Consider the following 16471-nt stretch of genomic DNA (forward strand, 5'->3'; position numbering starts at 1 on the left):
ATAGTATTTATGGTTGTATTCTCGTTTTCTTGGTCTCATTTGATAGAATGGAAGACATTACAGAAATAGGGATGATTTTGATTGGTTTCACGATTAAAAGGACCTTGAAATTAAGCTTAAAGGTAGCGGAAAATTTGATTTTTGCCAATGTTCAAGAGTAAACAAATGACATCACCATCCAATTCCAATCAGTGTCCAACTAGCTATTCTAATATGCAGTCATAATGGGTTGACATTATTTATGCAATTATTACAATAATGCAGTAGTCTGCATGACAGTAAATCTTCTACTTTTGGTGTGAATAAAAATTCAAAACAGAAGGCAAGAGTAATATAAGAGGGGCCTGGAGATGTGACTAATGAACAGAGGTAATGTTATTTTAGTGCCAGGGATGTCTGCATTGTTTATTCTGAACCCTATTTTGAAATTGGCATCTTTTTTCATTTGTGTGAAATTGGCTAGATTGCCAATTTCTGACCCCTTTATTGGGTACTTGAAATCAGTAAATGGGCGGTTTCTTGTAATCAATCGATAGAACAAATGGAGTTCTAAAGAAATAGCTATGAGTTTGGTTGACTGGAGCAATGGAATTGGCCGAAAATAGGGCTCAACGTGGGCAAAATCGCCTATGCGTAAATATCGCCGAGATCGTTAATTTCACGAGAGCATAATTCCGAAAGTTTTCCATCAAATTTCATACTTTTGGTGTCATTACCACCAGGAAAAGATTCTCTATCATTTCATAAGAATTTTTTTTTTGTTTTTTTCTGCGACACAGAAAGGATTTGGGGTCATGACAGTCAAAGGGTTAATTCATACAATTTTTATGTTCTGATAATAACAATTTGCAGTAGTTTTTGTGATTTCATAGCCAATCTATGTTCTGACTCTAATATTAGTGTAGTGTAGTACTCAAATACAGTGGACCCTCGACATTCGATACTAATCTGTTCCTTAGAGCTATCGAATGTCGAAAATATTGAAAGTCAAATTAATTTTCCCCATAAGAAATAATGGAAATCAAATTAATCCGTGCAAGACACCCAAAAGTATGAAAAAAAAATTTTACCACATGGAAATATTAAGTTTAATGCAATAGAATAAACACAATAACAACAATAATAATAATAGATTAATAACAATAGAATAATTGACACTTACCTTTAATGAAGATCTGGTGATGATTGATGGGATGGGAGAGTGTGGATGGTGTTAGTGTTTAGAAGGGGAATCCCCTTCCATTAGGACTTGAACTGGGAGCCTCACCATGCCTTACCACACTGTGTATGCCACTACGATTCTTAAATCTTTCAAACCAACCTTTGCTGGCCTTAAATTCACTCACATCACCACTAGTTGCAGGCAATTTCTTTACCAAATCATCATGCACTCCGACACACGCACTCCACTTTCGTACTTTGCAATTATCTCTTTCATCATTTCAATAGTCATTAGCACCTTTTTTCTCAAAGGGTTGGCACTAGAAGCTTTCTTGGGGGCCCATGGTTACTTATTTTGCAGAAACAAGCACCAAAAACAGTGATAATATGGATAATATGGAATGTACCGAATGTATCCTTAGAAGTGCACACACTGGCTGGCTTGTAAACACTGGCACACACGGGGCAGTTCAGGCCACACGTGGACACGTCTTGTACGAATCGTATCGAATGTCGTGTTTTCCATCGAATGTCGAGGCAAAATTTTTGCGTTAAAATGCATCGAATGTCGGATTTATCGAATGTCGATGCCATCGAATGTTGGGGGTCCACTGTAGTCACAAACACAGTGACAGGTAAGCATTATCACTTACCTTAGTCACATACTATTGTCTAGAAATATATACATAGTATTTATAGGTCCCAGCAATGTTTCCCTGATGCATGGTGTAAGACGAGTGTCACTCCACTGCTGACACTGCAGCAGTGGAGTGACATGTGATGATCTTGCATTACATTGGCTTTATTTGTTTTCACTGTTACACATAAACATGTCTGTCAGTCTAGCTCTGGTTATCTCTGTCTCTGCATATCTGTCTTTGTCTCAGAGAGAGCGACTCGTGAATAAACAGGTATTACACCTGATGCAGAGTCGTCACATCTGATTCCTGAACAAGTGACAATGCGTCAATGCATATTACTTGTCAGTCATGCTTATTATGCATTATATCTACAAGCACAATATAGCACTTTATCTGGATTTTTGGGGTTATCCTAGGTAATTTACACTATGTATAATTGTATTTATGTGTACCTGTGAGATAGAGACAGAGATAGACAGACAGAGATAGTTACAGACAGACAGATGGAGATAGAGACAGCCAATCAGCCAGCCAAAAACATACTACACATTCCAGAATTGTTTCTCTTTACTTAGGGCATAGGTTATAGGACATTCTGGCAGGATGACACTACCAGTGGTACCAAAATTGAAAGGATGTTGCACATGGGTTATTGAGGTTTTTAATATTTCCTCAACCACTTATGGCTACATCCACCTCAAAGCCACTAAACTCGGGGTCAACATCACTTTCCTCGTAAAAGAAGAGTTAATACGACATGACTTCAGTGAATCCCTGGTGTGTGCCGTACTGTTTGTTCTAGCTGGCACTCAGTTTAAGTGGTCCCAGATTTTTTTAAATACTGCACACACCGAGTGCTAAGACTCATTCTGTGCTGACCAGGCATCTCGGGCCAATCGTGCCAAATTTGGAGGCAGGAAAAATAAAATGTTGATCTACATTTGGAGCGCTAACAATAACAGAGTATTTCTATGTTTGGATAGTTAAAGGGTTAAAGATCAGTGACAAAATGTTAACTGTTAGTTCTTAAGATATCTTTATGGTCTTTTAGGAACTGCATGTTTTTCATAAATCTTGACATTGTGAGATAATATAATTCATTAGTGTAATATGCGAGTTTATTATAACATATATTATTTTCAACCTTAAAAAGCAATTTGTATACATACAGTACTGTACTTCAGTATAGATAGGCAGTCTCTTGTTAAATGATTTCTTGATTGATATATACATTCAGTTCTTAAGGTATTGAAAATTGTTTCCAAAATGGTACAGAATCCATGGATTTTTCTTTTTCTTTTAAAGCATTACTAGTCAGGCTGGAGAATATATAACAACTGAAAATCTGGGTAATGTTACTTCCCTCTGTGTAGCATTTGTGATGTAACAGCTGGTAGCTTCATTTAATTATTAGATTAAGACTGCGCTAAACCCTTGTAGCTGCTGGATAATCTCTGAAGGATATCTTCTCAGTAAGATACAAAGTGTGTGTTTCATTACCTTCACTATCTAAGTTATATTTCATTTGTTAGTTTTTCACAATAAAGGAAGTACATGAAGGGAAGTAGAAATTTGTGTAAATGGCATTTGAAGTTTTAGATTCAAACACATTAAGTTATCATAAGTTGATTTTCATTAATTTGTCACGCTTAATTCATGTAAATATATGGCTGTATGCTTAGATTAAAATGTTATAAACACTGATCACTGAAAAATCACATGACCAGGACAATGAAACAGAAATAACAAGGGGCCAAGATGTACAGATTTCTTTTTATCTGCCTTTCATTTTTCTGTCAGTGATTCCTCACTTTTCACGTGACTATACCCGTGTTTGTTATTTGTCATGCGTATTGGGAAAATTTTGCTCACGTTCTCCTATATAATGTGTTCACAGTTTGCCAGTGTTCAGTCATCACATTTTACCAAGTAAAATAGTGAACCATAATGAAGCAAATTCTTAAAATTAAGGGAAATTCTTGCTTTTTATTGCAGAAATAATATTGTGTGTAAGAAATTTGAATAGCAATATTTCACTGTTTTTCTTGAGGAATAATGGAAATGTTGAGTGTTTATGGCCCCCAGCTTTGTGTGTAATATAGCATAGATGGTGGTTCCCAGTGTTGTATGTAATATAGCATTGATGGTGGTCCCAGTCTTGTATGTAATATAGCATTGATGGTGGTCCCAGTCTTGTATGTAATATAGCATTAATGGTGTTCCCCAGAGTTGTATGTAATATAGCATTAATGGTGTTCCCCAGAGTTGTATGTAATATAGCACCGATGGTGTTCCCCAGTGTTTTATGTAATATAGCATTGATGGTGGTCCCAAGTGTTGTAATATAGTGATGGTGGTCCCCAGTGTTGTAGTATAGTGATGGTGGTCCCCAGTGTTGTAGTATAGTGATGGTGGTCCCCAGTGTTGTAATATAGTGATGGTGGTCCCCAGTGTTGTATAGTGATGGTGGTCCCCAGTGTTGTAGTATAGTGATGGTGGTCCCCAGTGTTGTAATACAGTGATGGTCCCCAGTGTTGCAGTATAGTGATGGTGGTCCCCAGTGTTGTAATAAAGTGATGGTAGTCTCCAGTGTTGTAATATAGTGATGGTGGTCCCCAGTGTTGTAATATAGTGATGGTGGTCTCCAGTGTAGTATATAGTATGGCAGTGGTGGTCTCCAGTGTTGTAATATAGTAATGGTGGTCCCCAGTGTAGTATATAGTATGGCAGTGGTGGTCCCCAGTGTTGTATGCAATATGGTGATGGTGGTCCCCAGTGTAGTGTATAATATAGTGGTGATGGTGGTCCCAGTATTGTATGTAATATGGCAATGGTGGTCCCCAGTGTTGTATGTAATATAACAGTGATGGTGGTCCCTGTGTTGTACATAATAGTGATTATGGCCCCCAGTGTTATAATATGGCAGTCCCCAGTGTTGTACATAATATAGCAATGGTGGGTGGAATAGTTGATGTAAGCATCACATATACACAGTATACAACCGTGAGTGTTTGTTCTTAAATTAACATTGTGTATATAACACTAATCTGAAGCCTGTGTGTATTGATTAGTTTCTGTTGTGCTGAGTCTAGTTAATATATAGCCTTAGTTCATAGATTAGTACACTTGTGGGACAACAAAGTGATTCTTATAGACAAGTAGGTCAGTTAAGAAACTTATATTAATCTGTTAGAAAGTATTAGCTAATTACAGAGTTTGCATGATCATTTCAAAATTTTATTCCCAAAAATGCCATTTTGTTTTTATCAGTATGGTTGCACACACACACACACACACACACATATATATATATATATATATATATATATATATATATATATATATATATATATATATATATATATATATATATATATATATATATATATATATATATATATATATATATATATATATATATATATATATATATATATATATATATATATATATATATATATATATATATATATATATATATATATATATATATATATATATATATATATATATATATATATATATATATATATATATATATATATATATATATATATATATATATATATATATATATATATATATATATATATATATATATATATATATATATATATATATATATATATATATATATATATATAAAACACCTAAGGTAATTAGTTGTTTTAAAACTTTATTTAATTTGTTTAAAAGCTTTTAACTAACTGTATGATGCATTAACTTGTTTAATTATTTCACCATTTCAATGATGCAATATTTCTTCCTGTTAATCTTCTAAGAATTTTCTGGATCAGTAGAACAAACCATAATTATATCTAATATAAATCTGTAATATTTTCAGCTTGCTGCCTCTGCATCGCCACCAATGTTAACGCCAAGTCGAAGCTTCCAGTCTCTGAATCGCTCTGTTTCCTCTCAGGACAGCATCCCCAGCTCCCCAACACGCTGCAAGTCTCCTCATTCACCTCCTACTGCAAGACTCTTCTCCCCATCTGTGGAACAAGTTCAGAGTCCCCTCAATTCCTCTGGATCATCATCACCAACATCCTCTGTACCTAACTCTCCAGCAGGCTCATCAACACTTCATCAGCGCCCTTCATCCTTGCATGTTGTTAACCATAAAGTAACGAATGTGAAAAGTTTCCGTTCGCCTAATAGACGGAAATCGGTTGGGCATATTCCCCTTTCTCCTCTGGCTCGCACTCCTTCCCCTTCTCCTTTACCAGCATCTCCTACTAGATCCCCCTCACCTTTGGTTCACAATCATAATCACCACCATCACCATCATTATCATCATCATTGTCCTGGTTCCTCCAATACTACTCAGACTTACTCTCCTGGATCATCTCTAACTCCTGGACCAGCCACAAAAAAATGCTTAGGAAGACCCAAAAGTGCTGAACCTGGCTCTCCGTTGCTCCGTCGAGCACTTTCACCCGATCGTCTTCATCCAAGATCAGCTGAAGCAAAAGGCACAACAACCATCAGCCCTCTGGCTACGCCATCTCCAAAATTAGGAAATAATCCACCAAGACTAACCGTAACATCACAGTCGCCTCCTAATTACGAGACGCCAACTGTTGTTCGATCAGTTGCTCCAACATTGCTCACCCAGCGCTTCTGCAGTGCAGTCAGTATTCCACCAACCCTTCCAACAAGCACTTTGGAAGAAGCCCCAGAGGAGCTAGATTCACCTGAGAGACAGGAAGCAGCACGAACAAATTTTTGTGAAGGCCCCCAGGGAGGCAGAGGATCACTGCCAGGGACCAACAGTGTTTGCTGTGGGGGCGTAGGAGTTTCAGGATCGTGTTGTGAAGAACGTTCTCAACCAAGCATACCTACAAGAAGCAGTCAAGGTTACCAAATGGTTGAGAGAAGAGGCAGTAAGGATCTTGTAGAGGGACGAGAAAAGCATCGCAGTGACAGTCGTGGTCGCAAAGACAATAGGGATTTGAGGAGAGAAGACAGTAAGCGAGAATCTCGTCGTACTGCACAAGAGAAGCGGGAGCTGTTCAAGGCAGGCAAGGAAAAAGAGGGTACCTCCTAGGGTTGGCCCACCGCTGGCCTGCCTGTAGCTCCAAGTGGCACAGATTTGTGCCTTCAACACTTGTGTGTATTTTGGGCAGGACCGCGGCATGCCTTCTCCGAAAAAAAGTAAGGAGACACCTGCAGCCTGTGATGATATCTTCCCTTTCTTTCTGGATGAATCTTAAAATATTAAGTATAGTAGCTAAGCTACTGAAATCATTCCTGGTGATTGTTGGTATGTGTAAAGTTGTGGAGTTGTTGTGATGCCACAAGGCATGGTTGTGTTGCTACTATTGTGATAATACAGAGACCATGACAGTCTCAAGCTTTAGTGTCTAATAAAGTCATCCATACTTAGGCACTTGCATTCTTTGGTCCCTGTCATTTTGTAAATACTTTAATGTAATATGTTTCTTTATCTCAAAGATTTTTACGTTTTTACTTACAAATTTAGAGTTGAATGTGTTATATTTGCAGATTATGAATATTAATGTATGTACTCATATTCATTTGTCATGTTCATGGAATTTTTCCAGTACTGTGTATATTTTGTCCCTCATTGTCATGTTGCTGTACACCCTCAAAGTTGCCATGTTGGAGTTGTTTTCTGGAAGTTAGGTTTTTAAACAATTCACTTTCCAGTCTGCTACCCTCAGGTTATAAAAGTACAGTAATTTAAAATAATGATTAATATAATATTCATGGAAAAGCGCTAAATCCATAGGGGTTTATACAGCGCCTGGGGAATGGGAGGCAGTTAGGCTTGAACCAAGGAAGGGGAGAGTAGCTCCAATGCCTTGGATCAGAAGTCCAATTCAAAATATAAAGTTGATGGCTGTGGTTTGGTGAAGCTCTTGGTGACATTGTGTTCTGCTTGTGATTTCCTGTTGTTGAAAGATGTATTTGTGTACTTAATATGGAAGATGTTTTTGCCACTACATCCCTGGGCTGGGTGCCTGCCTGCCTGCCTCACTATGTGCATAAGCATTGCATTTCCATGGTAGCAAACTATTGGCCCCTTAGTTCATATTGTAAGGCACCATTGGCACTTTGTGTATAGCATTAGTTGCTTGAGATTCTTTAGCATTAATTCAAAGTTAAGGGAATTTGAAGATTAGAACAAAAGTTTTTATGGGTGAAAATTTAGTGAAGAACCACCTTACTATGTGGGTTTTGAAAAACTTGTTTTATTGTAAAAGTCACCAGACTTACCTGTAGGTCATGTACAAGATGACTTAATGTTTTTATGGACACTAACTAATGCTTCCTTAATGCATTTGTCATTAGACCTTGTTGATGGTCAGGTCATGTTTGAAGCTTTTATCTAGCAGTAGAAAGTGACACCAGTCTCCCATTAGATAGCTGTGAGGAAAATTTGTATATTGTGTAGAAACCATTTGTAAAGAAGAATCCTTATTTTCCATGTATAGTGTTTGTAGTTTATCAGTTAATGATATTTAATTATGATTTTCAAAATGTGGTTAGTCAGTGCAGTTTCTCTGCTAATGTTATTCAATAGAGCAGTTAATTAAGAGACCAGTGGTCACATCTGTCTCGCTGGTTTAATGTACAAGAGGTCTTCCCTGTAAAGCCCAGTTAATGGATAGACCAATATTATGTATAAAAAATGTAAGGTTATATATGGTAAAGCACTGAAAAATACATGTATATTATTTTTTTTGTTTGTTTTTGCCACTGGTCAAGAGAGAGAGATGTTCCTGGGGACAGGAGCTACAGGACGGGACATTTTCTACTCAATTCATGCATTTACTGCTGTAGTCTAACATTAAATACGATGAAATGCATGTCAGCTTTGAGCATCCATTTAACAAGTGTAATTTTCTATATTTCCTTGATTTAAACATGTATACATATGTATCATACTTTTTCAATTTCTAGCAATATCCTGCAGATGTGCAATCAGTATGGTCCACCCAGTATCTTCTGTTAGTTAATTGATTGATAGGTTGAGTTTGTCCTTTAATATTAGTCAAAATTTATTGTAATCAAGAAATTTTTTATCCATTGTGTCATAACATTCTGAGTGTTGTCACATCATTGTTAAATGTAATTATCCAGTTATCTTGCTGAGCAGTACCAAATATTTAAATATAAAAAGTTATTACTTTAAATATACATACATTATTTTTTAACACACCAGCCATCTTCCTTAAGGTACGGTCATCTCCTCCCCCATCAGAAAAAAAAAACTAGTGTTTTTCTTTTTACATTTAGTAATTTATACAGGAGAATTCCCTTGCTCCAGGTATATTAGTCCCATCTTAAGACATGCATGACTTACAGAGCAAAGATTCTTCTGCACTTCCCCATGCAGTATGTATGTTTATACAGTGGAACCTTGACTTACGAGTTTAATTCGTTCCGTGACCTAGCTTGTAACTCAATTTGCTCGTACATCAAGTCAGTTTTCCTCATTTAAATTAATTGAAATGCCATTAATCCGTTCCAGCAGAATTCCTGCTCTCAGGAGGCAGGACAAAAATACTTCAGTATGATGCTAATATCAACTATATTTATCTATCACAATTCATCTAATATGACATAATAAACAATATAAATAACATAGAAACATGATATATATACTCTAGAATGAATAAAATGTCGTGTGATGGGTGGTGGCGGCCATTGCCACTCCCACACTGACCGTGCTTCCCCTTCAGAGATCTTATTATAAGAGAAAACAAAGATTGTGAGGCTAACTGCACTAGTTTCATGAGGAAAACACTTAAACAACGTATTATTAAATAAGAAATATTGTATAAAAACATAATAGCGAATGTAAAGAAATAATGCTACACTTAATGCTTAATGTGAGGCAGTACCAGCGTAGTAGAAGTACGTACTATGCTCGTACTGTGTCGCAAAAACAACCCGCACACCTCACACCTCGCTTGTGTTTATGATTTCATGCTTTAATTCATTGGACATCATCATCATCATTTTCTTCTCAGTACTGTCCTTTGCACTTACTTTCTTAGGACCCATGGTTAGAAAAATGAAATTTGGCAAAATAACTACACAAATGCAAGCAAAACACGAGAGAAATGCTTCCATCAAGGAACCTTGATTCTGGTGAGGGGCTCTTGATCAAGGGAATTGGATCTGTGCTCCAGTTCTCTAAATTAATACAAATAATTATAATTAAAGGTAGTAGGTTGGTAGACAGCAACCGCCCAGGGAGGTACTACCGTCCTGCCAAGTGAGTGTAAAGCTGAAGCCTGTAATTGTTTTACATGATGGTAGGATTGCTGGTGTCTTTTTTTTTCTGTCTCATACACATGCAAGATTTCAGGTACATCTTGCTACTTCTACTGACACTTAGGTCACACTACACATACATGTACAAGCATATATACACACCCCTTTGGGTTTTCTGCTATTTTCTTTCTAGTTCTTGTTCATGTCCTCTTATCTCCATGGGGAAGTGGAACAGAATTCTTCCTCCGTAAGCCATGCGTGTTGTAAGAGGCGACTAAAATGCCGGGAGCAAGTGGCTAGTAACCTCTTCTCCTGTATATATTACTAAATGTAAAAGGAGAAACTTTTCTTTTTTCTTTTGGGCCACCCTGCCTCGGTGGGATACGGCCGGTGTGTTGAAGAAAGAATAATAATAATTATAATAATAATGAATGAGCTTCAGTTCCCTAAATTAATAATAATAATGAGGAGCTTCAGGATGCCACCAGCTGGCGCAGTGCACTGTTTACTTCGCTGTGGAAGCATTTCTCTCGTGTTTTGCTTGCATTTGTGTAGTTATTTTGCCAAATTTCTTTTTTTTTAACCATGGGCCCTAAGAAAGTAAGTGCAAAGAACAGTACTGAGAAGAAAAAGATAATGTCCATGGAATTAAAGCACAAAATCATAGATAAACAAGCGAGGTGGGTTGAGGGGGAAGCTCGCTCGTAACTTGGATGTTGGCTTGTAACTCAGAGCAAAAAATCGACCAAGTGACGGCTCGTATCTCAAAAAACTCGTGTGTTGGGACACTTGCAAGCTGAGGTTATTTATATGTTGTATTAAATAAGCCAAATAGGCTGAACTCCTTTAAGAATTAACTTGAAAAACAATTTTTTTTACAGATTGATAGCTAATTTTATTAACAATGGTATAATGTTTTTTATTTTTGGACTGAAACTAACTTAGAAACCTCACCTAACCTCCCTAAAACTGCCTCGGTGGGAGACGGCCGACTTGTTGAAAAAAAAAAATATATATATATCTTTCTTTCAACACACCGGCCGTATCCCACCGAGGCAGGGTGGCCCAAAAGGAAAAACGAAAGTTTCTCCTTTCAAATTTAGTAATATATATAGGAGAAGGGGTTACTAGCCCCTTGCTCCCGGCATTTTAGTCGCCTCTTACAACACGCATGGCTTACGGAGGAAGAATTCTGTTCCACTTCCCCATGGAGATAAGAGGAAATAAACAAGAACAAGAACTAGAAAGAAAATAGAAGAAAACCCAGAGGGGTATGTATATATACGCTTGTACATGTATGTGTAGTGTGACCTAAGTGTAAGTAGAAGTAGCAAGACGTACCTGAAATCTTGCATGTTTATGAGACAGAAAAAAGGACGCCAGCAATCCTACCATCATGTAAAACAATTACAGGCTTTCGTTTTACACTCACTTGGCAGGATGGTAGTACCTCCCTGGGCAGTTGCTGTCTACCAACCTACTACCTAGGATATATGTATGTAAATATATATATGTCATCATTGGTCAACTTAAATTTATTTAATATTACATTAAATCTATGACATGTATATTTTTTTTGTTATGCTCAGATTGATTTCCGCTGATTTTGGCAAAAAGAAATTTTCATTTGGCTTATTAGGCATGACATACATACCTGGCTTGGAGGGACGGAGACAGGCAGACAGACACACACACACGGGGCCAGGAGTTGTGTCTCGACCCCTGCAACCACAATTAGGTGAGTACACATGCACGCATGCATGCATGTTGGGGTGAGTATAACACCGGGCACATCAACCAAATAACTGCTGCAGCACACAGGCACATAGCAAACCTAAGAACAGCATTCCGACATCTTAATAAGGAGTAGTTCAGGACCCTGTACGTTGTGTACGTTAGGCCTGTATTGGAGTATGCAGCACCAGTTTTGAACCCACACCTTGCCAAGCACATAAGGAAACTGGAGAAAGTGCATAGGTTTGCAACAAGACTAATCCCAGAGCTAAGGGGTATGTCCTAGGAGGAGAGGTTAAGGGAAATTGACCTGATAACACTGGAGGACAGGAGAGATGGGGGGGGATAAGATAACAACATATTAAATACTGAGAGGAATCAACAAAATGGACAGAGATGGGACACAGCAACAAGGGGTCACAGCTGGAAGTTGAAGACTCAAATGAATCACAGGGATGTTAGGAAGCATTTCATCAGTCACAGAGTTATCAGAAAGTGGAATAGTCTGGGAAGTGATGTAGTGGAGGCAGGGTCCATACATAGTTTTAAGAAGAGGTATGATAAAGCTCGTGGAGGAGGAAGAGTGACCTAGAAGTGACCAGTGAAGAGGCAGGGCCAGAAGCTGTGACCTGACCCCTGCAACCACAACTAGGTGAGTACACAGAGTAGCCCCTTGTATCCACCAGGGATACATTTCTAGACCTATCATGGATCCAGACACAGCTGGTAGTGACCTGAAAGCAGCAGCTTCACCATCATTGACTCCATCACTGTGTTGCCAGAGGCATGCAAATAGTACAGTTCAGATGCCCCTCCAAACTGCAAATATCTCCTCTAGCATGCAGGCACTGTACTTCTCACCTCCAGGACTTGAGTCTGGCTAATTTAAAACACATATGCTGTCTACATAATCACACAAATCAGTCATTTGTTTATACAGTGTTACTTCCTCCAGTTTACCACTGTATGACCCTTGCAGTTTAGTGCTCCTTTTGATTATAATCCAGTTTACCATGTTTGAGTGTTTTGCAAATACAACCTGAGTAATGTTATGATATTATGGTTTATTTTCTAGTACAAGCTCCTGCATAGTGTCCCTAGCAGATGAGGACTGACTAAGAGTACCACTTTCATATCCAACATGGTTGATAAGTCATCACACATCCCATATTTTCTAGATATTAACTTAGAGATAATAAAATGTCTTAGGTTTCCAGGTGTGTTCTTAAGTCTCCTTCTGCATGGTGAGGCACTTGATACAAGAAACTTCCTGATGAGCTGGGATGTCATACCGACTGTGTGCAGCTAGCACCATAAGCCAAGTTAATCAGATTAGCTACCAAAAGGCTTGGCCATAGGTGTGGTGAACTATGAAATTTTTTTCATAATACTCCATCACTGTCTTGCCAGAAGGGTGCTTTACACTACAGTTTAAAAACTGTAGTGTAAAGCACCCTTCTGGCAAGACAGTGATGGAGTGAATGATGGTGAAAGTTTTTCTTTTTCGGGCCACCCTGCCTTGGTGGGAATCGGCCAGTGTGATAATAATAATAATAATACTTGCAAGGATCCTCCCATTCCTTGGATTAAACCTCAGTGCCTCCCATTTCCCAGGCACTGCATGATCCTTATAGCATTAGGACTTGCTCCGATTAAAATAAAAATTTTCCTCTCCTGGAAGTTGATTATCGTGTTTTTGTGGAGAAGTGGTAAACTAGCAGAGAGTCATTAATGCCTAGGAAATGGGAGGCATTTAGGTTTGATTTAAGGAAGGGCAAGGTAGGTCCATATAGAAATTGAGTTTTTGCTGGGGCTGTGTTTCTTCAGTAGACAAAATACTACTAAAGTGAGAGAATGGCAGTAAAATTGGAGGTTGTGTAGGTCATCCTAAATTGATCAGTCTTGCATCACTTCTGTTGTCATGTGCTGGGGTGCTTGCATGAGTTTTTGCTGCCAGGATTCTCTGCAGATTTTCATATGTGGTCCATTTTGTGTATAGTGGACTTCAGCAAGAGGTAGGTTTGGATAACATTGGGTGGGTGAGGTGACATGGGTTATGATGACAGAATTCAGTATGTTTGTTCAGGGGTCAGTGAGCAGCAGAGGTTAACCACCTTTCCTGGTCACTTACATATTCCTTATCATTAACTCTTGTTGGGCTCAGTCATTAATTTGTAATTGTTTTAATGTAATAATAATTAATGTTATATTAAATATTTAAAATTGTAGTAATGTTTATGATTGTAGTAAATAAATTACAAATTTGCATTACAAAAGTAAGAGCATTAGTACAATGATAAGGCAGTCACATGTAACTACATCACTGAGGCCAGGGTCCCTCATGTACTTCTATGTCATGAGCTCAGCCTTGAGCAGTAAATTTTGGCATAGCTATGAGAAAGAATGGGTCTGCAGTGTGTGCACAATATAAAAAAAAATCCTGTCCAACACTGCATGATGGGAAAACCAAAATTCTGACCATAACCAGTCATGCTAGGTTATATTTTATCCGGGAAATATTGTAAATCTGTTTTTCTGTGAATTAGAATTCAAAATACAAAACAGATGTCATAAAGGAGAAGCCTCTGTTGATATGATAAATGAATGGAAGAAATATTTTTGTGCCATGAATGTCTAATGTGTTTATTTTGCACTGTTTTTAAATTTGTGTAAAGTTGGCCAAATTACCGACTTCTGTGTACTTTATAGAGTAGTTTTAATAGTTGAATTGTTAGTAACGCATGCAAGTGAAATGGCTAATAATTTAGTTGAAAGGAGCAATGGAATTTATTTATTTATTGGAGAACTCGCCAATGCCTAAATTGCTCCTAGATCGCTAACTTTGCACCAGTGGAATTCCATGTTTTCCATCAAATTTTGTACTTTGTCATTACCTTCAGAAAAAGATTTTCTGCTAGTTCAAAATAAAAAAATAATTCTTGTTTTAAAGTGGGCACTGGGAGCAAGATTAATTTCTGGGGTCTGGACAGTGAAAAGGATAATGGAAATAATTATAAGTAGTAATATTGTAAGATACATCACCATTCATTAATGATACTGTACAGTACAATGATAATTTGGCATTTGGTATCGGCCAACAAATCGCAGTATTGTAATATTGATACTTGTTAAGTTGTCACTGTAGCCTGGATATTTACTAGTTCTTGATACATGTTTAGTTGTCACTGTAGACTGGACATTTGTTAAGGTGCAAATTCTTGTGTAATAAACACTGGTTAACCCTTTCACAGTCTCCCACATAGATCTAATGTCAGTGTTACCCACGTGGATCTATTTTAAGCACAACGCATTCAAAGATGCTGTGAGCAGTAAATTTTGGCCTGTACATTGGAGAATCATGATGAAATAAAATTATTATTATTAATTGGTTTGTGTGGTGGGTGCACATAATATAAAAATAAACCTGCCCCAGGCAGTTTAAGATGGAAAAAACAAACATCTGAGCTTGTTTGGTTTAAAATATAACTTTGAGGTGTTTTCTAGGGTAATTGTTGTTCTGTTGTCCATTTCTTAATATCATTTGATAGAATGGAAGGCATACTAGCAAAATCTATATGTTTATGTTCAATTTCAGACAGGAAGTAGGTTGAAATAAGCCTCAAAGTGGCAGTAATGTTTGATGTTTGGTGGTATTCCTGAGGACGGGTAGGCCTCTCCTATCTGTTTTATAGGTTTTTACTAGGTTTGCTTCAGTTATTGGGATGGCCTAAATTATGAGCAATAAATTCTTGGTTATATTTTATTAACCCGTAAATGGTCCAAACGTATATATATATTTTTTCAACATTTGAAAGTATGTAAAAAAAATAGATCTTTTTTTTTTTTACATTTGAAAATGTGTAAAAAACTTTGATCTGCTTTTTTTATTTTTTTTTTTTTGTTATATATTTGAAAATATGTAAAAAAAACGTAGATCTACTTTTGGAGCATTACACATGTGAACGTAGATCTGCTTGGACCGTTTACGGGTTAATCCAAGAAATAGGCAGAAACTTTGATTTTTTTTGTGTGTAATGGATTCAAAATGGAGGGCAAGTGTTATTATATAGGAGAGGCCTGTGGACATTAGAGAAATGGTGATACCTACAAGATGTGGAAAAAGACACTTGTGTACAGTTCAAGACATTTATTAAAAGAAAGATTAAGACTGAAGAAGCGACTGGTGGCAAAACATTTCCTCCAATAAATGTTCTGAACTGTACTCGTCTTTTTCCACATCTGGGGACAATTATAATGAAAGATTTCTTTATTGGCTTGAATGTTTTTTTTTAATTGGAATTTAATGAAGTGTGTGTAAAATTAGCCAATACCTTTGCACAATATAGAGTAATTCTGTTAGATGAATATGCAGTTTCTTGTGCTATATTAACAGAACAGAGGGCATAATAGCAAAATAACCTAGAATTGGGTTAAATTGAACAATGGAATTGCCTTGAAATAGGACTCTAAAGTGGGTGAAATAGCTGATGTGCTCAAGCTGCCAGCTTTGCCTCTGCATAATTCTGTAACATGGTGCATTTTTGGTACCACTGCCTTATGGAAAAGATTTTCTACCATTTCAGAAGGTAAAATTAATTTTTTTTTTTAACACAACAGTGTCTGCTCATTTTATGTTGGGGTCATAATAGTAACAGGTTAATAAAAAAAATACCTGTAGTGAAATC

The 16471-nt window shown here is 37.1% G+C and overlaps 1 protein-coding gene across 14 annotated transcripts in view; it reads left to right on the forward strand.

Annotated features, from left to right (window-relative positions):
* The window catches only part of dop (microtubule-associated serine/threonine (MAST) protein kinase dop), a 227401-nt gene extending 218891 nt beyond the window's left edge, over nt 1-8510 (forward strand). For all 14 annotated transcript variants that reach the window (XM_070104302.1, XM_070104307.1, XM_053800069.2 and 11 more), the window contains one exon: nt 5647-8510. In XM_070104302.1, coding sequence (XP_069960403.1) covers nt 5647-6852 — 1206 coding nt within the window. In that variant the 3' untranslated portion in view covers nt 6853-8510. The remainder of the gene's footprint in view (nt 1-5646) is intronic.
* The last annotated feature ends 7961 nt before the right edge of the window (nt 8511-16471 follow it).

The sequence above is a fragment of the Cherax quadricarinatus genome, chromosome 91 (genome assembly GCF_038502225.1).
Source record: "Cherax quadricarinatus isolate ZL_2023a chromosome 91, ASM3850222v1, whole genome shotgun sequence".
In the NCBI taxonomy this organism is placed as follows: Eukaryota; Metazoa; Arthropoda; class Malacostraca; order Decapoda; family Parastacidae; genus Cherax; species Cherax quadricarinatus.